General features: G+C 38.4%; 1 protein-coding gene across 15 annotated transcripts in view; it reads left to right on the top strand.

Moving 5' to 3' along the window:
- ESRRG (estrogen related receptor gamma) overlaps nt 1–24045 on the top strand; it is a 409846-nt gene extending 385801 nt beyond the window's left edge. For all 15 annotated transcript variants that reach the window (XM_049833518.1, XM_049833524.1, XM_049833530.1 and 12 more), the window contains 2 exons: nt 8746–9015; nt 20342–24045. In XM_049833518.1, coding sequence (XP_049689475.1) covers nt 8746–9015; nt 20342–20586 — 515 coding nt within the window. In that variant the 3' untranslated portion in view covers nt 20587–24045. The remainder of the gene's footprint in view (nt 1–8745; nt 9016–20341) is intronic.
- The last annotated feature ends 2394 nt before the right edge of the window (nt 24046–26439 follow it).

The following is a 26439-nucleotide window of genomic DNA, read 5'->3' as shown; positions in this document are numbered from 1 at the left end:
GCGCTCTGTGAGGAAAAGTGCTCTCAAAGCAGACCCGTAGAGGTTATTAATAAATGGCAGCTCGTATTAAATGCACAAGAAATCCCTCCTTTCTGTGAAGAAGAAAAAAAAACCAAAACTGATATAAAATAATCCAACAAACTTGGTTTTGAAGCCTAATGTGCACCAGGCTGAAGAAGCTTGAACTCTGAATTTCTTGATATTCCCAGTCTGTGTGTGCAGTTGTTGGGAGGCTGATGGCGTACAAATATTTGAAGTGAGCAGTACCTGACCTAACGTTGATCATTGTTATTAGTTTAGTTAGCTTCCTCACTCAACCTCGTCTTCTTTTTTTTAGTTCAGTAAAAAATTTTTAAAAAGCGATAAGGGTAGGCTCTTTTTGTTTAATTATGTGTGATTGTAGTTTCATTTCTGGTAGCTGAAGGATCTAGGTAAGGCATACCATGCACAGGATATGCATGTATAGTGCTGACTAGTCTAAGCTGAACTGTGTTACCGTTTTCTGGATTGGACTTTGAGAAAGATTCAGCCCTATTCGGGTTATTTGTTGTTTTTCATCTACAGTCTCTTTGCTAATGACAGAATGTAGTTTTTATTTTTTCACCCACAAATCTGGCTTTAGTGTACCCATACTCAAATACATACGTTCACAACAGATTGAAGGAAAATTTGTGTGAAATCAATATTTATGTTGAAAATATGATTGGTCTTTTTTTATATAGGCTCAGTGAAAGAAAACAATCAGGGTCATAAATGCAATCCTACTCCTTTTTCTCCCATGTAAATGTCTGGGCACACAGGTGATACCTCAAAATATGCTAGACATTTTAAAAAGCAGATTTCATATTACATGCTGTACCCCAGAGGCAGACTTTTCAGGTCTAGGGGCAAAGGCGATTTTAGGAGCACACTATGTCATATCCTCTGCCTCTGCTATCTTCAATAAGAGGACAAAACACCCCCCGTAGTCTAACCAAACCATGTTCAAAGGTTAAGATTTAAAGAACTGCAAGAGTTAACTTTAAATGAGCAGATCAGATCACATATGTAGTGCATTAGAAAGATCACCTTCAGGAATCTGCAAGTTCATACTGCTGACCTTAAGGAGACCTACAGCTACACTGGGCCATATTGGACTGCTAGTCTGAATTTTAAAACTTTTTCATTGTCCCTATCTTAGAATTCAAAACCTCACTACAGAGAAGGTAATACGCAAGAAGTGCCAACAGAAAAAAAAAAAAAAAAGCAAGCAGTTTACTGCTTACCGGGTCTTCCTCTGTTCTCAGAGCATCTAGTGTTAAATCAAAATATAAGTGTTTGGCCTGGCTTCTTTTTAATACGAGGTTGGTATGAGTTTGGAGTAAAGCTATTTAAAATCGTGGAAGTTCCAGTGGTAAAACCAGGCCAAAGGGAAAATTAAGAATTAATCTGTTTAAATCTATTGTCTTATATTTTCTATTTTCTCAGTGAATACTGAAATAATAAGCTATGAAATGGAAATTAATGGATATAAAGAGTACAGTACTTCAAACCATGTGTTTCCAGAAATGCCATTATAAAGTACTCCATACATGGAGGTCTTACCAAATCTGTCCTGAAGCAAGGGTGACTTCCCAGGTTTTTTTTCATCTTTATTGTTTCACTTCAGAGCATTAACAGCTGAAGGTGGTTATGTGAAGTCAGAGAGACATTCTTAAGTCAGTCACATTTTCCAGCTCCTTCCCATTACTATTGCTAAAGAAGCAGCTCGCAAGAACTTGTGCTGTAACTAGAAATGCGATATTTAAGAGTAGCTGCCTAGAAATATTTGGGTGGTTAGAGAGGGGTGTCTCTGATTCAAGTACTGAAATCAATTTGAACTATAGTGAATTACATCTCACTATATGCATCTTACCCTGGGAAGAAATGACAAGCTTAAATTGTGCCTGTTTACTGTTATCATGTAAGGTTACAGAGGGTAAAGACAAACTAGAAATATTTCTAACTAGTATTTAAATTACATTAACACCTTTTTGTATAGCTTGAGTGAAAGGTCACGCTAGACAAGCAGCATCTTCACTGTTTGTAAATGTCTAATTTGCTGCTTTTAAATTGCTGTGAACTTCACTTACTTAGTCCTGCTGAATGAATCCAGTGTTGCAAATACTTCTGACAAGCGAATATTTGCTTAGTGAGAATCCATTGTTTGTAATGGATTGAGAGGGACATGCAGTGTGAATGCATTTTTATTGCCGTGGCATCTCTCTGCTGTTGTTTCAGTGAGTTGAAAGTAGCATTGTCATAAAAGCCCTGGGTTTCTTAGTGCTCTGTGTGGCATTTCCTGTCTTACTGGTAGGTGTTAGTGAACAAGTTCTTATCACAGGCATTTTTTCGTGTTATAAAATATTTTTAAAAAGTGTAATTTGTAAGAACTTGGACAGCAAGAGTTAGGAATACAAACATGCTTAAATAAAACCCGAGAAAGAAAGAGCACAGGCTTGGGCGAAGACATCCCGGTGCTCTCTGCACGCATTTTGCTTTTTGTACTTGCTTCGGAGTAATTCTTGGTCACCTCTGTGTATGCAATCTGATCTTCCCTCTCCCACGGCCGCACAGCTAACAGATGGCAGTCACAACTCGTAGCGCGGAGAGCGCTGCTCACAACAGAGCCCCAGTGCTGCTTTTGCAGTGCTCTGCTACGGAGAAAAGCATCGCTCAGAAAAGGCGGCGGTTTTACTGTGCAAAAGTTGCTGGATGAAACTAATTTCTAAACGTAACTTGAACTGTAGCACATCAGTTCTAAATAGCTTGGAAGCTGAATCCAGCAAACAGCGTTAAGTTGAGCCTTCGGCTACATTTCTGGTCAGTTGTAGTTTCTGCTTTGGGATTTGATTTGTGATTTTCAAGTTTGGGCAAATACCTGTGCTTTTTGTTTCATGAGCTGACACCTTTTACGTGGAAATCCTCAGTTGTACTTAAATTGCTGCTTGCTATGGCATCACATGCAGTTATTAGCCCTTCGACCAGGGGCTCCATGAGCAAATGGGCATGGGGGGGGGGGGGGGGGGGGAAGGAAAAGGGAAAAAAAAAAAAAAAAAAAAAAAGGGTTCACTCTGGTATAATGAGTCGTATCTGTTTCTGCTCCAGCTTTCACCAAATTTCATCCATAATCTGTGAAATATGTTTAGTGATTAGTGAGAGCACTCTCCTTCTGTTTAATGGCTTTCGTAATAGCTGAAATGTTTGTGGGTCTTGATGTATATTTTTAGACTACAGAGTATTTTGAAATGCAGTTAAATCCGTTTTTTCTTGGATTAATATAATAAAAAGGATCTCTTAATTAAGATCTATGGGGACACTCAGCTCTAGATGTACCCGAAGAAAATGAATCATGCCATCCTCTTCCTTGGATTTCTGAGAGAATAATACTAAGTGGCAGTCAGGCTATGAAGGTTTCCTTCAGCAAATACCATGATCATGTCTAGAAAATATTATGTAGCCCTAGCAGAAATTTCACTGCTGAAATTTCCCTGGCCTTTGTTTACATCCCTGGAAGCCAGCTGAAGTTGTACAATGGATCTGGGCAAGCGCTGAGAGTGTGCCAGGAAGGGAGAGGAGGGTGGAGTGACAGCTGTACATCCGAGAGCACACTGGACCCGAGTCTGATCTTGAAATGGAGCGGAGTTTCTTTACGTTCACTTCTGTGCAGCCAGGATAAGCCTTTGGCCCACTGTTTGTCATTTGACCATGAGGCCGCACACTCTCTAAGTAAAGTAATCTGGGCTGAAAGCAAAGTTTTTTTAAAAAGTGTTTACAATGTCAGTTTGTTCTTTTGACAGTGGTGACTATACATCATTTTTTGAAATCAGGAAATTGCGCTGGAAACATCAGTACCCATAGAACATTTAGAAGGAAGTTAATCTATCAAAATTAAGTGTAAATAATTTAAAAATCCAGCTCTGGTATTTCAACTCTGTAAATATATTGAATCTGCAACACACTAGTAAACACGTCCTTTTCAAGCACAGCTTTGATTATACAAAATGTAAATGAAGATATTTGAAGTGCAAACCAGGGCAAGATGGGGCAATATTTTACTCATAAAACTAACATTCACAAAAACAACTGGTAAAATAAATAGGAGGTGATTATCAGAAAAAGCGAGCAACTCCCAGGTTTGCCAACAATTTCATACCTGGTTTGATCAAATATTTGGATTTCTAAACAACGTAATAGAGAGGAAGGGAAGTTCATTCCCTGCAAAGTGAAATAAACTAGGATTCAAGTCAGAGTAGCCTGATGTAGGCGTCGCATCAAAAGTTTAAGGCTGAAAATAATGATAGGCTAAGTCCAGCCTCTGTCTTTTTTTGTCCAATAGGTCTCGGAGTGCTGTGTGCAAGGCACAGATCTTACTTTGGCACTTGACCATCTGCAGCTGCTTCACTCTAGCCCCTAGTGAGTTAGTGTCCATGAAGTCCATCTTAATGAAGTAGAGGAAAGGGTCTTCAGGAATATAAAAGATTTACCCTGCTTACCATGGAGCTGTGTGCAGTGTGAAATAGAGAGCAAGCAGTGCATGTGCTGAGATTTGAAAAGATCTGTGTTTTAAACAGCCCCGTCTAAGAGACTGTGAAGGGTGTTTGGGGCTGGCTTGGAGTGCTGAGCGCTACAGAGCGCGGTCAGCTCGCCGCCAGTTGCTCCCATAATAAAAATGCTAAGGCCTTTTTACCTATTTAATTCTGCTTCCTTTGAGCTTCGGGTGTACTGGTATGCAAAAGGAAAAAAAAAAAACCAAGCATATGTTCGGTTGCTCAATCAACCTTTTCTCAATCCACACTCTGTGATCTCAGTGAGTCATTACAGCATAATTACAATTTGAGTGCGATACGCTGTTTGTAGAAAAGTATCTATTTTTAGCTGAAGAAACACTACAGTCCCTGAAAGGAGCAGAAAGAAAGAAAAAAAGGAAGGAAGAAAATCTGTAACCAGCAAATCAATGCTATTGTTAACTGATATTACGAGACACCCTGTAGATTTACAATGCTTGCGTTCAGCCACATAAAAACCACACTGAAAAGAATGCCTACCAGGGGTTAAATTCATATGCCTGCGCTGCAGCCTATTTCTGTCAACACTCAGCTCAGGAAATAAACATTTATGCTTTCTGAAATGAAAGTGTATTTTTGAAGACTAGCCGTCAGATATTTTTTGCCCTTCACACTTTCAAATGCTTAGCCTTTTTTGTAAGTTGACTGCAAAGTGCATCAGTTTGCTCGGCAAAAAGAAAAAAAAAAATCTTGACAAGTGCCCATGGCATCGTTGTCAAGCGCACGAGCATCTAGTAGAAGATGGCAGGAGGGTTGGCACAAAACATGCTTCCTTCAAGCTTCTTACCTCAGGGGTACCTGACTCTTGAGAAGCCTTTCAATCCTTCCAAATGACGTTATTGCAAACTGTCATCTGGTTTATTTGGAGTGAGCTGTATCGCAGATAAACATGCTATTTAACTGCAGGTCAAGGTACAGAGTCATTCTGCTAGCAAATGCCTGAGATACATTAAATGGCATTGACTTGGGGAGGGAGATGGAGAGAGATCAAAGTTGTCACCAATATGGTACGTGCTAAGGGGGAAGAAGGTACACAACATTGTACTTTAAAAAGCCATTATGCAGTTCTACATTAAAATGTTGACCTGCAAGACTCTTAAGGGTTAAGGACCCACACAGTGCACGGCAAAGTTCAAAACCACACCATCCTGCAGCATCTGAGGGCCCTTTGGAAAGAGCTTACAGCTGTGACTGGGGAGGCTAACACTGCCCGAGAAACCTGGAAGTGTATTTTGTCTAATCTAGAGAGTTTTTTAAAAATAGTTACATTTTAAAATAGAAAATGTCCACTTGTCACACAATGTGGTTCATCTAGGAGATTCATATAACAAAAGCTCACAGAATCAGAGCACAGTTTGGCATGAAATAAGTATAACCTCTTCCAAACACTTAAAAATAAATCTCTGTACATAAATACATATGCCCGTGTAATCTATTCTTTCAACTGTGACTTGCTGAACATCTTTTAAAAGGGCATTGGTGTTATACAAGAGACATGCCGGATGCTTTCACATTTTCTGAAAAATCAAAACAAAACAAAAACAGATTAATTACAACTTGATGCAGCTTTACATTCCCATGAGGGATGCCTTTAAAAGTTAAAACATGCTTTCACTGAGCAGGCTTTCAAGGGAAAGTTACTTCGATCAGGAAGAAAATAATCGTGTTTATTTGATTTATTATTGGAGAGCAGAACAGTGAGGTTTATATTTGCTAGTTTTTCTAGAATGTAAAAAATTTCTTGATTTTTTCATGTGTCATATAAAAACAATTAGTATATCTATGGCATCAGAATGCAGATTTTTCAGGAGTGTGGTACAATAAATTATATCCCATTTTTCCCTCTCACAGGGCACATGTAATTTCCTTTGACTGTGGCACACAATAAATGTTATTGAAACATAGCATTATTTGTTTTTAAAAAAACAGAAAAAAACCCCTGTGCTAAAATAGATAAGTAAATAAAAGAAGGAAGTTGGGAGTTTTCAGAAGAAAAAAAATAGACAGAAATTGCAGGTTAAACTTTTTTTAATCAAAACTGATTTTATTGCTTTTTGCTTAATTAAACTCCTCAAAGTGTGTGAAACATTGTTATACCTGAAAAATTGTTAATTTGTAAATCACAGGGACAAAAGGGCTCCACTGCAACTTTAAAGTTTCTATGCACGTAAATGTCAATAGAGTGCCTTCTCCATCATCAGCACTAAATTCACATTGATGCCTCTTTTCTTCTCTGTATTGATCCTTCCATGAGAACGTAGATTTGTATCTGTTAATTAATGCGTCCTGAAACAGCGTTTGTATTAATCAGGCAGATAAGAAAAATTGGATGCCTGCACCCTCATGACAACCGTAAAAGTGCTGGCCCTGATAAAATCGTGGATGGACCTCAATAAAAAAGTTCCTCCTTCCACTCAATAAACTAATCATCCTGCTTTTAATTATTCGGCAGAAAGATGTGTGGAGATTGGAGAATGTGTAAATCTATTTACTAACAGCAGTGTCTGGGAGGGAGAATGGGGCTGTCACAGGACGGTGCTGCAGGCTACGTTCTCTGTCCATCTGCTACTGCAGAAAAACTGGTTCTTGAAAGACGGGAAGGAACAGAAATGTTGAAGCTAATTGAAATCATGAATTCCTCCCTATAACCTTTAAAATGATTATTTCTTCTCCATTTCCCTCTTACTTATTTTAATCGTAGATGTGTTATTTTCCTTTGTCACCTCTTCAAGGGTTTCCTGTTGTTGTTGGCTCAGTTTTCGTTGGGTTTTTTTGAAGGCAGAGAGCCACAGTTCTATCACAAGACTCAAAAGACAGTAAGAGAAAATGAAAACAAATAAGGAGGAGGGGGGAGAAAAATGAGAGAGAGCGAGCATGCAGCCAGTTTTATGTTTCATTTTTTATGGATGCCTGGTGGTTTGGATGTGGGGTTTTCTTTTTTATTGTATTAGTTTTGCTGCATAGTGCTTAGAGAGAAAATCTTGTTTGGAGTAGATACCTTGCAGATTTGCCAGTTTATGATATATTCCTGCTTGACTGTAACTCTTGACTTTCAAAACAGAAAAATGCATTTAAGTGTAATTGAACGCCAAAAAGAATGTTCTTACAGCAGGAACCCTGTCAAAGGACATGTAAGCAGCTTCATAAACAACTAAATGAAAGCCTCAGACATGTCTTAAGACCCTTTAAGAAAAGCTTGACTAATCCCCTTTGATGATTTTATTAAGTACTTGCGGTTGATGGTGCCAACTGGCAAACTACTGCATTTCACCAACAGGCCAGGAAAATCACTTCCTCTCCCATATTGTTTTGTAGCTCCTAATGTGACTGGGATATTAGCAGTTTGATATAATAAATTGACAGGTACTGTAAACAAGAGTCTGAATAGGTAAGGCAGTAAAGATGTTTGCCCTTAGTGATCCTATTAGGAAAGGCAGCGGGGGGGGGGAGAAAAAAAAGCAAAAGTTAAAATCATTAAGAGGCATTTATTAAAGTTTTGGTTGCCCTCAGAAAAAGGATGGTGTGACTGCTATTCAGTTGGCACTTCAATATGCCACCCTGTTATTTCAACAAGTGTAATAGAGGCGGGAGCCGTTACGGAAGTAATGACTATCTTTTCTGAGGAGGGTAGGTGTTACTTCTCTTTCCCCTGAGGTTAAAGTTCAAAGAGAATTTCCCTCTTTGTGATAATAACCTTAATTCTATTAAAACATCAAATCTTCACTTTTTAAAAAAGGGGGTTTTTTTTGTCTCCTAAATTATCCTTCTTGGTTTATAGTAACGATGAGCAGAGTCATCGGATCCCTGTTTCGCAGCATCAGGTTTTAGAACTAAGCATCAGTATTTCAGAACAAAGGCAGCGTCATACAAATCACAGACTATCACTGCAATACTCCCCAAATTAATATGATTCTTACAGAAAGAGCCTGCAAATTCCAGATTGTTTATAACTTCATACATTGACTAGAAAACCTTTGATTTTATATTGATACACTTTACTGTAGTAGGATGGGGAGGAGGGGCACTAAAGCAGAAGGCAGAATAATAGAGGACGTACATGTTTTATCACACTGTATATAAAAATAAATCAAAAAGAGGAGCAGATTTTTGACAAATCCAAACATGCTTAATATTTTTCCTGTATTTTTTTCCTATTCAGGATTCTCTACTTTGTCTCTAGCTGACCAGATGAGCCTTCTGCAGAGTGCTTGGATGGAAATTTTGATTCTCGGTGTTGTATACCGGTCACTTTCTTTTGAGGATGAGCTCGTATATGCTGAAGATTATATTATGGATGAAGACCAATCCAAATTGGCAGGCCTTCTTGACCTTAACAATGCCATACTGCAGCTGGTAAAGAAGTACAAGAGCATGAAGCTGGAGAAAGAAGAGTTTGTCACCCTCAAAGCTATAGCACTTGCTAATTCAGGTTGGCAGAGTGGCATGACGGTTGCTACATTTTTAATATGTCGCTTTCTTTTTTTTTTTTTTCCTCCATAATACTTTCTGCATGCTTGTTTTAAACATGGGTTTAGAATAAGAAATTGCTGATCAGACTTTAGTCTAAAAAACAACAAACAAAGCAGTTCAAACTAAAAAGAACTTTCTGGTTCTAAGTAATTGTGGAATATATTCCTAAGGGAGTGGAGAATACTGCACTGTATGATTTGGAGAGTATTTTACAGGCAAAGATGCCTTCAAATGAATATAGATGTTGTTCTCCTAAATCCATTCCGTAATCCAGACAGGTGTAATCATTGCAATTAAAATGAACAGAAAGGATGCATGAGGATATGCTATATACATTCTCTTTAAAGGCAGCTACTGATTTATTTGATAGGGTGAATTCAGCATAGGGGAGGAAGGAGGAAATTCTTATTTAATCTCACAAGGACCACACCTTACGTTATGGATCCTCTGCATTTATGAGAATGCTTCTGCAAAAATTATTACCTGTGCAGCAAGGGTTAAAAATTTCAGAAAGAATTTTTTTCCTGCATTTGAATTTAAAAGTGCTGAAGCAGTGAATACTGTCAGATAAGTAAAAATCGTTTGTGCTTTGTTGTTTTTCCTTTTGTGTCTCCTTAATGCTTTATTGTGGTCTTAAGTCCCTTTTAGCATTTGCATAAAGTTCACGATAGATCCCTCTTTAATGACGTGCCGATCATTAGATACCTGTGTGTCAATAACATGCTCTGATGCTATGTTCCATTGACAGTCACACCGTGCCCCTCCATCTGCTTTTGTTTTGACCCTATCTTTGAACTTTATCTTGGTTGCTGGCCAGTAGTTTTCCCTTTAATTACAAGAAGGAAACTGTCAATAAAATCTGTTAAATGGGATGCAATGAGTGGCTTGAATGGGCGGACGGCTATTTGTTCAAATTCTGCAGCATTCAAGGTATTGACAGTTTGTTTTCTGGGGCCATATGTGACGATCAATCTCAGGCTGGGCTCAGCCGCGCTGAAAAATGAAAAACCAGATTGCTTTTGCTTACTTGTGGATGACGACTTGTGATTTGGCGCGGTCCTAGTGAGATGAGACCTTCTGCCCAAATTGCCCCCCTGAGAGCCAGGACGCGTGACTGTTTTTAGAAATAATTTTTTAATTGATTTTGTAATTAACAGTTCATCTACAATATTGATGCATGAATCCTCAGATTGATAGGAGGGAAATTGTTTTCAACAATGAAGTTGTACTTTCCTATTTGTCTTTGTAATGTGATTTAGCACTCTGCATTTTTAATTGGAAATATAATTCAAAAACATGCAAAGCCAAAATGCTTATTAGTTTCTTTGTAAAATATTCTCCACCCCACTAACTCTGCCCTTAGTTTTAGAATATTATCTTTATTTCCAGAATAAACAAAATGCTGAAATGCCTCTCAAAGATCAAATTTTTTTTTTAATTGAAGATTTGTTTATAATTTTTGATGATTATAGATAGACACTAGAGGATGCTTTGCAGCTACAAGAAGGATTTTTCCCCAAATTAGTCATGCTTAATGAACAGAGCAAGCAAGTTACCTGGAATTACAAGTCTAAATTGAGAAGGTTTTTTGCATTTATTTTGATTCTGTAATTCAAAGACTGAATTAGAAATATTTGTATAGTTTACTTGATAAAAGGATAAGGGGCTAGAATATAGGGATATGGTGTTAAATACCACTCACACCTTCCCCCCCCCCACACACACACAAAAGGCATGCAGTTTTTAAGTAGTAATGAAAGATACTACTGCCAAAAAAAAGTTTAGTCATATATTGTGCGTAGAGTGTTATCAAAATCATCTATAGCTTCATTAACTTTGCTGGGAATTACAACCAGGAAAATATCAGAGATAAATACAATTCAGCATACTAAAATTCAGGGCACATTTAAGTGAAAAAGTTTCCTTCTCACATCTTAAAAAGAAATAAACCTGCTGTTTTAAAATGAAACTATTGCAAGGAGGCATTAAAAAGCAGCCCAGCCATTCAACTTCCCTTTCAACAGAATGTTTTGACTGCTGACATTCAACATTTCAGCTTCAGGTTATACATGCAGCAGATACCAAACTTCTATCAGCTGTAGCTACACTAACCTGTAGATGTAAAATAGCACCTGCAGAATTACAGCCTATCAAAAAATATCAGACCCCTAGTGTTTTAATTTACAAATGCTGCTAAAATCAAAGCAAAATTGAAATTAAAGTAAAATTAAAGGTTTTGTCTTTTTTTATAGACAAACCCAGAAATGCCTTATTTTCACATAACTATGAACTTGATTAATGTAAATGCAGCTATATCCAAAAACAAGAAAAAAGAAAGAAAATGCCGTTATAAAATCAATCAGTTAGCAATTCACATTTTAATATATTTTGTTGCTACATCTGCTTTCTTCCAAAACTTACACTATTTATTTTTCTGGTTTAAAAGATATTAGCCTTTCTATAGCTGTAGAGCGAATGGATGAAGTATAATAGGAAATCCTAGGCATTTCAGACTTTTTTGCCATATCCACACTGTCTAGAAAGATTCCCAGGTTGACTCTACTGTAAACAGTAGACAAAGATGGTTTTATAGCTCTGTATCTGTGTTAGTGATTTATGATACAGTGTCATAGTACTTTCCCTGCTAGTATATAGAAGCAGGAGGAAGAAATTGTAGATTGTCTTCATATTGATTGTATTTTGTTTGAATAAATACCACAAGCTTTGTTTTGGCCAACAAATCTCAGTATCGTGAGCATGAAAACACCTCAACTGCTAACTTTTCTTTAGGCCTACAGAGTCTATTTGTGCAGTACCTGATCTGAGATAATCCTGCCATTTGGTTTCTAAAAGGTGGGGAGGAGGAGCCGTTTTTCAGGGAGATTCTGTGACAGCCATTATCAGATGTTCCTTTGGAGGGTTGGCCAATGCCATGCCGCTTCTGTAAATTTCCAGAAATGCAAGATGTATTAACCTCGTAGATTGTCACTGATTTCAAATGGAGTGCATATAGCATCTGAGAAGTTTAAATACATACGTAAGATCACAATACTGAAATGTATAGACATTTCAGTCCTGCGCGTGTTAAAGTCTCTACAGGCATGATTTCAACAGTAACATTTAATATGTAGTGCTTAATATGGAATTTTATCAGGTTAGCTTTAAACATCTGCATTGATTGGATAGTAATTAATGCAGCCTTTATGCTTGAACTCCAGACAAGTCCTTCGCACCACAGCATTGCTGTTGTCCTGTCAGGATCACAAGTCCCTTCCTTCTTTCTCTACTTTCTCTACACAAATGCGAGTAGGTACCTCGAAGCTGCAGGATGCAACTGCCCTGCGTTCCATTGCACACCGCCCAAATGAAGCAAGCTGGCACCAATGAGCACTTTGTTTACCCACGCAGAAAATCAACTTTGAATGGTTTCCAAAACATGCATGTACCAATTACTTCCTCGTGTGTAAGGGAAGGTGAAATATTTACAAAATATGTTTGAAGTGTACACGAGTGCGCACCCGCACACGTGAACACTCCCACACAGAAAAGATGACCCGCTCGTCTCTTTTGTATTAGAAAATGCTTTCATGTATCGATTAGGTAATACTAAACAGGGAGTTGCAGGTGAGCAGTTTTTTGAAATTGCCTAATCAGTAAGGACTAAATTGTGCCTTCAGGCCAAATGTTGCAGAAGAGCTTAAGACTCACAACTGAGACCAGATTTTTAAGAGAAGCTCAGTTCCCATCTATGACCTGACATAAGGAACTAGAGTGTCAAAATACATTAGCACATTTGAAAATCTGATCTGTGTGTATATGCCTAATAGAACGCTGGCATCTTGAAAAATCTGACCCAAATGTGGATGCTGGGCACTTAAAAGTATAACCCTATGTATGTATGCACTGTTGAAAATTTAATCTTAAACGCTAATACTGGCTGTCCTCTGCTCACCATCACAATTTCTGGTCTCTCTTATTAACTCTCCTAAAAAAAAGCGCCCTTTCAGTACTGAAGGAATTAGAACCAAGAAGTATCTTGTGCATTTTAGCATAATGAAGCACAGATCAACATTGATGCCAGTGAAGTTACGCGATCATCTATCTTTGTAAAAAAATTAGTTTGTTCTTACAACTTACTTAGCTTTCCAGCCACCAAAACAGTGTAATCAGGCTATCACCATTAAATAATATTATCATAATAAAAATTAATTGGTAGAATCCTATAAATGACTTATTCCACAGAACATCATCTTTATTCCCAGTGTAGACAGTGGCTTACCTTATGTCACAACGTACTATATTTAGTTTCTAATAATGCCTGTTTTTCTAATTTTATATTATTTAGTCATCTTGTTCCTGTGAGAATTCATTACCAAAATGTAGCTATTGTGAATAGGCATATATAATACATATACACACATACCTGTGTGTTACTGGTGTGTTACCAGTGGGGTTTTTGCCAAATATAAATATCAAGGTCTGTTAACTCTCTCATGTAATTGTGTGTAGAGAGTGGTACAGCATAGAAACAAATTTTTAGAACAGGATGTTGCTGCCGTAGTCAAAGTTTTCGTGTTGCTTGAACACAGTTTCCTCCTCATATTCCATTTTCATGTAATCAAATAGATGGCACCCACAATTCTTAGAGAAAATAAATAACTGCTACCATTTGCTTAACAATAGCATTAAGCAAATGGTGGCAGAGTTAATTAATGGTTTAATTTTTATTTTTTTCTTTTTTCTGGTCTAGTAACTGAATAACTTTGAGATATTAGTGAGTCTCAGGCTGCTAACATGTAAATTAGATGAAATAGGTGGGTATTATTTACGTGTTGGCAGCCTGAGACTCGCAAAGGGCAAGAAGCTAAGCCAGCCCAGCGGCCAGTGGGAGGACAGAGCCGCAGGTTCCTTACTGCTGGGGCAGGACTGTAAGGGGAGCGCTGTGCGGCGTCTGCCAAGGGCCAGCTCTGTGCTGTCGGGGATTTTCTGAGTAGGAAAGCAATGATCTGAACTGCTGTGTCACCAATGCAATTGCTAGTCTTCACTGTTACTCATCCTGCTTTTCCACAGCACTAAACTAGGGGCTCTCAATGATAATTATGGCAATTACTTATATCTTGTAGTGGATAAAAAGGATTCGGAAGCATTAATTCAACATTTTCTTTTAGTTGGTATCTTACCCCCTTTCCAGAGTTTTAGTAGCCTTGTTGAGTAGGTGCTCGAACCGGTTCATAGTATACAATTTGTTCTGCATTGCAGAAATATTCCTTTATTTATTGCCCTCACTACCTACCCTAGTGGAAAGTAAGCCATTTCAGGAATATAAAAAAAGGTAGTTTACTGTGTTTTAACTTACCTTATGCCTGTGGTTTTAGTGCACTGCTAATCCAATTTGTCCCTGAAATAAATAGGTGTGTTCTGTGGAGTAATTTCTTTTCTTACCACAGCTTCGTTTCCTACTGTCTTTTAAAAACTGCTTTGAGGCGTCAGTTTTCATGTCTCTTCTTAAAAGTAGGCCAAACCAGTGCAATCCAGACTAAGGCTTTGTTCCCTAAAATCAATCATGTAAGCCTTTGTTTTACTTTTTTGGTTTCCACTGCCTATAATTCCTATGGACAAGGAATTCTTAATTTACTCCTCTTCAATTTCCAACATATATTTCAATTCACTGTCTGTTTCCAATAGAATAATCCAGATGTCAGACCGTTTTTGCCATCATCTTTTGCAAGGGAAAATAATTCTGGTTTTCTATGTGCTTGTCTCTTAGACTAACCATGCAGACCCCAGCAAATAGTTCTGTTCAGGAAAGACAGGCAAATAGGTGGTCAAAATTAAGTATATTTGTTGACCCTACACAGGAAGGACCAAACTAAGTATTTGGGGCAATTTCAATTCTAGACTGGAAAAGGATGGGAATTCTTGCTGGGTGAAGGAACCAAGAACCTAGTTTGATTTGCTATCGACAATTTCCATGGGTTGCTTCTATCTTAAGCAGTATGCTTTTTAAAATGTCACTGTGTTGTGTTTCTCATAAAAATGACACAGAAACACAATGTGGGCAAGCACTTTGCGAAAATGTAAGTTGCCCTGTGTAAATCTGGCATACATTTCGGGCAGGAGACGAAGGGGTTCTGTAATTCTGAGAAAAGTTGACCCGTCAGTAAATGCTGAGGTGGTTTTTGTGGGGTTTTTGGATTGGCAATACAATCTAGATAATAAATTCCTCTCACTTGAGACATAATCCAGATAAGCATTTTGTTGTACTTAACGTAAAGCAAAAAAACATTTTGCCTCCTGTTCTTACTCTTCATCCCATACAATTCTTCCAGCATCCTACAACTTTCTAACCTGATTTATCCAATTTGGGTTTGTGAACTGCTCAGCTGTACAGAATCACAAATGTCACAACGATTGCTCTTTCAAGTACTTGTTGATATTTGCCTCTCTGATGTGCTTTCTCAGCATCTTAATGTGTGCATTCACTGCTGCATACTCCCTGCTGCTTGATTCACTATAATAATTTCCTCCTTTATGCTGCCTGATTTTTCTGAAATGAAGAAATACTATATTTGAGACTCTGGGTTTCTACTGCTTCTTAGTGATGTTATATACAAAATACATACATACCAGCTTTTAACTTTCCTCAGAGCAGTATTTTGAGAGGTTTCCTTGCCCTCAGTTCAGGTGCTTTCCAATCCTTAGCTAGTTGTCACCCTTTGTGGTGTGTTCTAAACGATTCCTGGGTGGCTGGATGTTGGTTTGCTGCATTTGAGATGAAGCTTGAATTGTAAACGAGGTAAATTGTAATCTAAATTTCTGTCTGGACCTTGTGGTGTTTTTCTTGCATGAGAACTCTAGTTTTCTCCCATTTCTGCACAACTATACAATCGATTGGCTGATCAGAAGAGGTACAATTCTATTTTCCCATCCCGTGATGGTGAAAGAAGGCATTTGCAAGGATAGGATGAGATTCTCCAAGCACAGCTCAATGAGTCAATGTCCTCATTTGTTGATCTCACTCTTATCGGAGCACAATCAGTAACAACTTTCCCCCCTGCTAGACTGAAATCCAGTGTTCTCAGCAGCACGTTGTATCAACAAGTCTTGTGTTTGTCTGTTGAGCTCTTCAGTTTCACCAGCTTGGGATCCTTTTTTTTGCAGGGCATTTACTGTCAACTCCTGCTTGCTTTCAAATGACAACACTTTCAAATTGCCTTGTTTAATTTCATTGCTTATATAGGCACTGATTTTTAAGTGTATTACATCTGAGTATAGGTTTCCTCTGGATATTACCTGTGTAGGATGTAATTGTAAATAATTCAGACTGTCTACAAAGCCACTGAAAAAAAACAAAAAAAAAACAAAAAAAACAAACCCACCCAAAAAACCCCACCAACCAAAAATCCCAAAACAAAAGAAAAGGGTTTTTCTTGGTGTAAGAAGAACATTCAAAATCTTTGTATGTAACTTATAGTTCAGTTTCATATTGTCTGTGGAATTACTTCTTTATTTCTGGATTGTCACACAGACTCTGCATTTCCTTAAATTATAGTGGTTCTTGTTGACATTGCCCTTTCTTACTAGTGAGGATTGGGTTTATCAGCAATAAGTTAACCTGCTCTGAATTCAATTCTACATCTGCCAGTCTGTAGTTACTGAAAAGATTTCTCTTTTCTTTTATTTTTCCTCCTCTTTTCCCCTTGGCTAGTTCAGCGTTTTAAACCATTTTCCTTATTTTCAAAGGCTTATGCCTGAGGGATTAAGATCTACATTCGTTTAATATCGGGAATAAAGTGGAAGTTCCAGACTGCAAGGCTAAAACTTGAAGAAGAATCTTTGTAGAGATTAATATTTTCCTGAGCAATCTGTGAGCTGAATCATGGTCTAATTAAATAGCACAGATTTAGTGAGTTTGCATTTAAACATTAGCAGACCCTAGAATGGGTAAAGCTGAAATTAGTTTGAATCTTTTCTGTAAATGGGAAGTTAAATTATCATGGTAACTTGATTAAATAATTTTTAAATCTTCCAAGCTAAATCACCATTTTTAAAGAACAGTTTGAAGTCTTAATCACTGTTTGGAAGTGCCCCTCTCTGCTCGCTCTTCTTACCCCGTTTCCTGTGACAAAATCCGTTTCCCAAGGCACAGCTTCCTAAACTGCTCCGTGAACCGCTGTTTGGCAGCGGAGTGCTCGCATTGGGCCAGCGGAGAGCTGGCTGGTCGCATTCTTCCCAGCTGTTAAATTGATTTCAAAGACAGCAACAAATACAGTAAAGGCTTTACTACTATTACTTTTGCATGTAAGCAATTGCTCTGTTTACCAGAGGGATGGTATGCAGTCACCCCCGCAAGGGGAGGGTAAGATCCCTTGGTTTAAGATGTTGTCCACACATGGAAGAGTTTGAGAGCATGGAGTGTAATAGCTGTATCAGAGGGCATTTTTTGATTCACCTTCAGTTCTTGCATTTTCTAGGGGTGTTCTCTTCCTCTTTTCCCTCCTCACTCAGTTTCTGTGTAAGAAATATGTAGAGCATAGGTATTCCTAACACTGCAGGCCAAATTGCTATCCAAACTGCCAAGCTAAAGATCTCAGGAAGTTTCATCTCTCTGCGAAAAATATATTAGTCTAGACTCCACCAGTCTATTTTCAAACTCAAACATGGTTGCAGTTACAAATTCTGATTCTGGGAAGAATCAGGCCTGTTTTGTACAGGTTTAAAAACTAAACATTTATAGTCAGGTCCTCCGGCAAGACCCGGCTCTTTATGCAGTATGGTGTAAAAAAAAAAAATCACAAGAACAGTCAGTCTTTGACTCGCCGAGCATTTGTTGCTGATAAAATGCTCCTATTTGGTTCCCCAGCAAATCTGGCCCTGGCACTGTGGGTCTGGGGGGAGGAGGAAGAGATGTGTAATTTCTGCACAAACTGTGCACGGTTTATGGAAAAACTATTTGGAGTAGCACATCGTGTGTTCTATAGCAGAATGACGAATGTCCAAGGACTTGGTAATGAGTCAGGGAGTAAAGATGACAATTTGTTTGGAGTTTGCATTCCAGATTAAGCCCAGTGGCTGGACACTATGCTTAAGACATCAGTCATGTTTGTGTGTGTGTGTTAGCATGTGTGTAGCGATTACATCTGTTTGCAGGACACGGAATTCAGGGATTTTCCTTTATTGACACAGAATTATTTAATAGAATTGCCGTATTAGAAAACTATCAAAAATGTATGGATTTGGGGAATGGTCTCACATTAATTAGAACTGAATTTTGCTAGAGGTAATTTTTCCCTGTAATCTTTTTTAAAACATAGTAGCCTTCTTTTTCCCTGAGATACTTTTGTGTTTCTCTGCTTTCAGCACAGTGCACCTTGATGCGCAGTATCACATCCCTGCAGTGTGTGTCTTAACTGCATGCTTCTTAGAGCATGTATTCGCTAAGACTCAGAATTATTAAACATGTAAAATTCCCATAGGACTCCATTATGTGTAATTAACAGATAAACTGTCATCAGAATCAATAGAACGTGCTAAATGATCCAAACTTGTATATAATTAAGTGTCTGTTTTAGAGCTGGAGCTGTAACTTTTATTTTTTTTCTTTTCAATTTGCACATTTGTTTTGACAATAGAAGCTGGAACATTTTTGTTAACCTGTTACTTACTGGTTTGTGTTTTAGTTTACATGTTTGCGTTTGAAAAGAGAGAGGTATTTACTATCTGGCCTAATTATCTGAGGAACTAGTTGCATGCCAGCTTTTAGGAAATGAATCTTAGATGCATCTTAATTCACTGAATGTAATTCAGATATTTGGAGCACGTGCAAAATTTGATGTTGTTATCATCAACAGGGTAAAACATGAGGCTCCATCAAAATACTGATGCAGGGCATCAGACTGCTTAATACAGGGCTTGGAAACGATGATAGCAGTGGGTTCTTTATCATCCAACTCCTCAGTCATTACTCTGTCTGGGAACAGGAGCTTTATTCCAAAAGCAAAAATTAAGATGCAAAGCAGCGTTGTACTAACTAGAGTTTTCAAGGATATACCTTTAAAATGCCATGTGCCAGTTTCACCCTGAGCTAAGCTTGCACAGTGTAGCCTGTACCCAGGACTGGTACCCCTTGCAGCAGTTATATTTTCATATGGTGTTTTATTGGCTCTGTAAGTCTGTTGACCCGCCAAATTCTGGTAGCTGATAGGGGCTGTTTGGTGGCCTTTCACCTATGACTGCTCTTCCTTACTTGCCTTCACCTCACTTTGGACCATATCGGGGGGGGGGCATTTATGACTACATAAAAGTCAGAGAATTAGGGCTGCTCGTCTGAAGTCATCTCAGTGTGGTCCAGTAACTGCGTGTTCTCAGGGACATCTTCCCTTTCTGTATCTATGCTGTTGAGGGTTTTACAGTTATTTCAGTTGGGTCTTTTCTTTTTATTTCACACTTCCATTACTTTAATCTTTCTGGGTCATGTAGCAGTTTAGTTTGGTTCCTGGTGTGCATTGTGTCTATCTAGGCTTGTCACTCAGTACTTGCACCACCAAAACATCTCACCTGGAAAGGTACAGGGTGAGGTGCTTGCTTTGAGTGATTTAGAAAAAAATGCAGAACCCCAACAATAACAAGATAAACCACCCTCTGAGTGGTTGCGAGAGAGGGATTACACCTTGTAGGAGATCTTAGCTTCACAGAACAAAAGCTGTTCGGGAACATGCTAAGTGTTGCCTGTCTGTCTGAATGTGCCTGAGGGAGAAAAAATTTGCTAAACCGATCAGGAAATCACATCAAACCCGCTTTTCCCTCGTGTCAGTGCAGTGGTTCTAATCCTGCGATTAGCGTCTCTGAGCAGTGGGTAACGACCATGGCTTCCAACTCCACAGCCTTGGAGCCTGACACAGAATTTTACCGAGCTTTTCAGTAGCAGGGCAGTCATTCTTGCTTCCCTGATAAAACGCAGACCTCAATTCATATAGCCCTTTGGCACTATCATTTCTTCAAAGCAGTGACTGTAAGAGATGGTTTATGGAGCAGCGAGGGTGACCGTTTTACTTGTTTGAGGAGGATGAGGAGAAGGGATTACTTACACAAGAGTTAATTTACATTTGTAGTTCCACAGTGGTTCCAGATATTTCCCTGAAGGTCAATATAGAAATTAGCGGGTAATTATCTTCCTTCTTTGTGAAAGAGGATGGACAGAACCAGTGAAAGTGGTGTGCAGCCGTAGCGGTGTCTGACTTTTGGCACGCCAAACTGAAACCTCCTGTTGCTCCTTTGTTTTGCAGACTCAATGCACATAGAGGATGTTGAGGCAGTGCAGAAACTTCAGGATGTCTTACATGAGGCTCTGCAGGATTACGAGGCTGGGCAGCACATGGAAGACCCACGTCGTGCAGGCAAGATGTTGATGACTCTCCCGCTTCTGAGGCAAACCTCCACCAAGGCTGTGCAGCATTTCTACAACATCAAACTGGAAGGCAAAGTCCCCATGCACAAACTTTTTTTGGAAATGCTGGAGGCCAAGGTCTGACTAAAGCATCATGGGCTTCCCCATCATGCACGTTTTAAAAAAAAAAAAAAAAAAAAAAAAAAAAAAGGGAAAATAAACACGATAATAATGGCAAAGAAACTTAGTGTTTAATTAAGGAAAAAATGACTGCACTGATATTTAGCAGCAAGACTGTGAAGCAGCTTTCAACTTTTTCTTCTGTGTCTTTCTGATGCAGTTTTTCTTTTCCTTTTCCTTTTCTCTCTTTTCCTTTCTGTTCTTTCCTTTCCTTTTTCCTTTTCTCTTTTTTCTTTGCTGCTGAACTTTTTAAAAGAGGTCTCTAATTGAAGAGAGATGGAAGCCAGGCCTGCCAAAGGATGGAAATCCATAATATGGATGCCAGTGAACTTATTATGAACCATAATGTCCCCAATGACAAAGGAATCAAAGAGAGAACCACCGTACCTAGCAGTACAGTACAACACGATGAACTGACTGAATGCAGTATTAGATTTCATAGGAGCAGTCTCTAATTAGACGACTAAGCGACGATGCATCGGCTGCTTCTTATCATTGCATTTTCCATCTAGATCAGTTACAGCCATTTGATTCCTTAATTGTTTTTTCAAGTCTTCCAGATATTTCTTAGGTTAGCTACAATGTAACTTTTTCAGGGAATAGTTTAAGCTTTATTCATTCATGCAATACTAAAGAGAAAGAAATACTGCATTTTTGTGCTGGCTTGAACAATGATGAACAATAATGAAGGACAAATGAATCCTGAAGGAAGATTTTTTTAAATGTTTTGTTTCTTCTTACTAACGGAGATTTTTTTGTACCAGCTTTACCAGTTTTCAGCCATTTATTAATGTGGGAATTTACCTTACTAAAGCAATAGTCGAAGGGAAGGTGCATATTATCACGGATGCAATTTATGTTGTGTGCCAGTCTGGTCCAAAACATCCAGTTTCTTAACATGAGCTCCAGTTTATAACTAAATGTTCACTGACTCAAAGGATTAGATTACACCTACAGTATATCCGAGTAGTCTAACATATAAATACTCCATGTCAAATACCAATCTGTAACGGTGTTAGGAGACAGCGACTGTACAAAGGTATAGTTGCTACATGATTTCTAACTGCTTCAGTTGCAAATGAATGAGATACTGCCTGTTTGCAAAATTATAACCTCACACGCAGAAAAACCCTATGAACCAATAGTAGCTTAGAGGCAATAAGGCAAATGCCGACGTTTGCAAAATTAAGAAATCAGAGTAGTAGACTTCTGACCAAATTGAAGAATTTAACACTTCTATACCTTATTTATTGATTTAGATTTTATTTTGTAAATGGCAATCTTTAACAAGTAGCTAAACCAGTATATGTGCTTTTCAACCAGTATTGTCACAGCATGAAAGTCAGTCAGTTTCAAGACTGTTACGAGGTGTAATCTAATGTATAAACCGATTAGATGCCCCCAGAAAACTACAGTCGCTAAATAACCAATAAACAATAACCTCCATCAAATGCTATACCAATGTACCAGTGTTAGTAGCTGCTCCCTGTACTATGTGAACATCTTTATTCTATGTACACAGATGTAATTAAAATTGTAATCCTAACAAACAAAAGAAATGTAGTTCAGCTTTTCAATGTTTCATGTTTGCTGTGCTTTTCTGAATTTTTATGTTGCATTCAAAGACTGTTGTCTTGTTCTTCTTGTGGTGTTTGGATTCTTGTGGTGTGTGCTTATAGACACAGGGTAGAATTAGAGACAATATTGGATGTACAATTCCTCAGGAGATTACAGTAGTATATTCTATTCCTTACTGGTAATAAGGTTCTTCCTAGTAATAATTAAGAGATCAAAACTCCAAACAAATACTCGTTATGAACAGATACACACTGAAATCATAATATTTTCAAAACAAGGGATAATTTCTGTAACAGTTTATTATAGAATACCAATGTATAGCTTAGAAATAAAACTTTGAATATTTCAAGATTATAGATAAGTCTAATTTTTAAACGCTGTAAATATAGCTTTTATTCAATCATCTCTCAGATGTTGTTATTAACTCGCTCTGTGTTGTTGCAAAACTTTTTTGGTGCGGACAAGTTTCCAAAACTATTGCTACGTTGTGTGCTTTAAACAAAATAACAATGGGCTGATGCTCCATCGGCCTCGTGCTAGGAAAAAAAAAAACTGTGTATCTATCATTAGCTATATGGGACTATATTGTAGATTGTGTTTTCTCAGTAGAGAAGTGACTGTAGTGTGATTCTAGGTAAATCATCATTAGCAATTCATTCAGATGGTCAATAACTTGAAATTTATAGCTGTGATAGGAGTTCAGAAATTGGCACATCCCTTTTGAAAAATGTCAAAAAAAAAAAAATACAACTCCTGGGAAAAAGGTGCTGATTCTATAAGATTATTTATATATGTAAGAGTGCAAAAAAAAGTTTATTTTCCAGAAAGTTTGTGCAGGGTTTAAGTTGCTACTGTTCAAGTACACTATATATATATAAATATATAATATAAATATTGTTTTTGCTGTATCACATTAAAGAACTTGGGCTTCAGGGTCAAAAGCCAATCGACTAGAAGTATACAAAAACACACAAAAAATGGAGATGTGTTAAAGGCACACGGTGCAAACTTTAGTTTTCATTTTCTGTAATTTTTTGGAGCTGCAAAAGAACAAGTATCTCAAGACTGTAAAAGCATTACCTGAAACATAGCTAAAAGAACTGCACGGGCTTTATAATGTTGTTCATCTTAAACCTTGCTGGAGAAGAGTTCTTTCAAGACCACTTACTTAATGTGAAGTGTTGGGAAAATTTCAAAGGCTGTATGTTTTAGCCATAACGATTTAATTTCTATTTTTGCTTCATTTTTTAATTTTTTCTTATTTAAAGCAATATGATTGTGTAACTCCCAGAAGTTACACATTTGTTTCAATCAGATCAGATTGTTGTATTTATTCCACTATTTTGCATTTAAATGATAACATAAAAAGATATAAAAAATTAAAACTGCTATTTTTCTTATAGAAGAGAAAATGGGTGTTGGTGATTGTATTTTAATTATTTAAGCGTCTCTGTTTACCTGCCTAGGAAAACATTTTATGGCAGTCTTATCGTGCAAAGATCGCAAAAGGACAAAAAAAATTAAACTGCTTATAATAATCCAGGAGTTGCATAATAGCCAGTAGTTAAAAAACAAAACAGAACAACAAATAAAAACAAACATGTCTATAGCTGTAGATGGGCTTCACATCTGTATAGCAATCAACTGTATATTTTTGTGATGTGTATCATACCGTGTGCTCCAACCAATGTCCATTTGTGTAAATGTATTTATTTTATATTGTATATATTGTTAAATGCAAAAAGGAGATATGATTCTGTAACTCCAATCAGTTCAGATGTGTAACTCAAATTATTATGCCTTTCAGGATGATGGTAGAGCAATATTAAACAAGCTTCCACTTTTGATTGCTTTTATTTTATTTTTTGTGTTGTGGGGTTTTTTTGGTTTTATTTTCTTTTTCAGAGAAGGAAACAGAGCAATTAGCATTACCTTTTGTTACTTCCATTCAAAGAGGAGCCAGCGTTATCACTTCTCCCTTAAAGTACAATATGAGTGTAAATAAATGCTATATAAAGCCTTGTCAGAATGAATTCCAGTGTGGTACAAGACATTTTGCATACTCTTAAATATGCAAAATGTCTCATGGCACATTAGAATTCAGGCTGGCAGGGCCTTTATATAGCACTTATTTAATCTTAAAGCATCTTCACATCAACCTGCATTACTCAAAATCATTGCCTCTCCGTCAATGTCATAAAAGAAAACTTTCCCACTATTTTAAGATCACATTAATATCATCTAGAAGTACTTATTTGCTTTCTCCATCAACAACCGAGTCTATCATTCATTTCCTACTGCAGGAGACTCCTTTTATGTGTTCTGGGTAAAAAAAAAAAAAAAAAAAAAAAAAAAAAAAAAAAAAAAATCTGTATTATTTGATCCAGCTTTTCTGAATGGAAGTAAATAGCCACCGGAGCAATAATATAGATCGGTGTTAATGAAGACCACTGATAATTTGTCAAGATCTGGGGGGGTTAAACAGCCGGGCTGCAAACTGGCAGTAAATGGCTTCTCAGCCTTTTACCTCTGAAAGGCTGCAGCCCCCGTTGCTCGGGGTCAGCCCCTCTTTCCTGTGGACCCTTCTGGAACCATCGCAGAAGTGCTAATGTGTGCTTTTCTTGCTTTTTAGCCTATCTTGATAGTATTTTGTCGTTGTGTTTGCCAACGTATTTCTCACCTTCGCTGCTGGCCGTTCTCTGGAGGTTCTGGCTGATGGCACAAAGGCTACTGAACAGAACGCTGGTGCTCAGGGACGGGAATTGTTTCAGCCAAGGTACCGGGGCAGCGCCAGCGGCTTTTTGTGCTTCGCAGTCTTTCAGGAGCAATATGCCTTGAAATGGGGGGCACCTCTTCCCTGCTACCAGTACCTTCTGTATTTTAACTATCCTAGAAAACAGGGAGGGGGTTTTGGAGTAAAAGGAGCAGCAGAACAGTAGGAAGTCGAAGCCTGCGTGGACTCTTCAGAGGAGGTCAAAATCCGTTTTTAGCGTTGACACTGCTGTGTACACAGGCACACGTACATACGCACACACGTATGCATGCACAGAACTGGTTTTCCCCCCTTTTTTAAAAGCGTTCTGATTTTGAACTATTGCAAAGCACCTCTTCAAAGAAAAACGTAATACTGCACCATAACTTAACAGTGAAAAAAGTAGCGTTACAAATTTTCACACACAAAGGGGAGACAAAAAGGTAAACAGCGGTACTCCTAGTCTTCCTCAACATTGTGATTGTCTTTAATCATTGGTTAAAGTTTTCACATGCAATTAAAAAATCATGATCGATATTTCTGTACCATTTTTCATGAGAGGATCATGAAGCACCATACAACCATAAATTTAGCATCAGAGAAGAGAAAACACAGGGGACACTGAGACGAAGCCACTTCTAGGGATGCGTCTAGGAATGAGTTGGTTTGGGTTTTTTTTTCTTTCCGTCTTTCTGTCTTCCCCCGCCACCGTCTCTGCAGTAAAGCCAGGACAGGCACCGACATCCATTGGAAACATTTTGCTAGGCAGAAATGTTTCAGTAGGTGTCTGGGGAATTGGGCTAAGAACGCACACCTCTCTAAACTATGAAAACAGCTACTAAACCTTTTAAAAAAATTTTAAAAGCCCTTGGGGTGCTGGCACTCATAGCTTGACCAACACATCCCGCTACAGCTCAGAACGGCTGCAGCAACACCACTTGGCTAAAATAAGGAGATGGCGAACCGACAGAGTCTTCCAGTTGTGCGTACGGCTTAGCTCAGCGAAACTAGATTTTGACTGATGTGGGTTACACCACCCTTCCCCTCCCCCAGCCCCCCCAAAAAAGAAGCCATCCCAGTGTAAGAGCATGGTTTCGCCACCGTAGGTGCTTGTTTGGCAGCCGCCTTCTCCTGCCGCCGCGCCAGCCTGGCCGGGGAGCGCTCCGCTCCTCCCACGCCGCACGCTGGCACCCGCGCCCGCTCACAAGCTGGCCGGTGCCGTCAGTATGGATGGAAAAGGGAAACGCGCCGCTTGCTGAGCGGGCTCCTAAATGGCATGGGATTTCTGACGGGCTCCGAGCTGCCTCTGGAGCTTCGTATCCAACTAATGGGCTAACTCGATGTCATTTGGGCTTTTTGTTTGGTTGGCGGCGGGTTTTGGCCTTGTGAGTTCACAGTGTGAAAAGGTCTGGCAAACACCAGTAACGGTAGTCTGGTGTGGTCCCTCCAGCTGATGCCTTGGAGAAAGAAATGGCGTGAAAATCATC

This window comes from Accipiter gentilis, chromosome 30 (assembly GCF_929443795.1).
Source record: "Accipiter gentilis chromosome 30, bAccGen1.1, whole genome shotgun sequence".
NCBI lineage: Eukaryota > Metazoa > Chordata > Aves > Accipitriformes > Accipitridae > Astur > Astur gentilis.
This window is presented reverse-complemented; position numbering and strand designations above follow the sequence as displayed.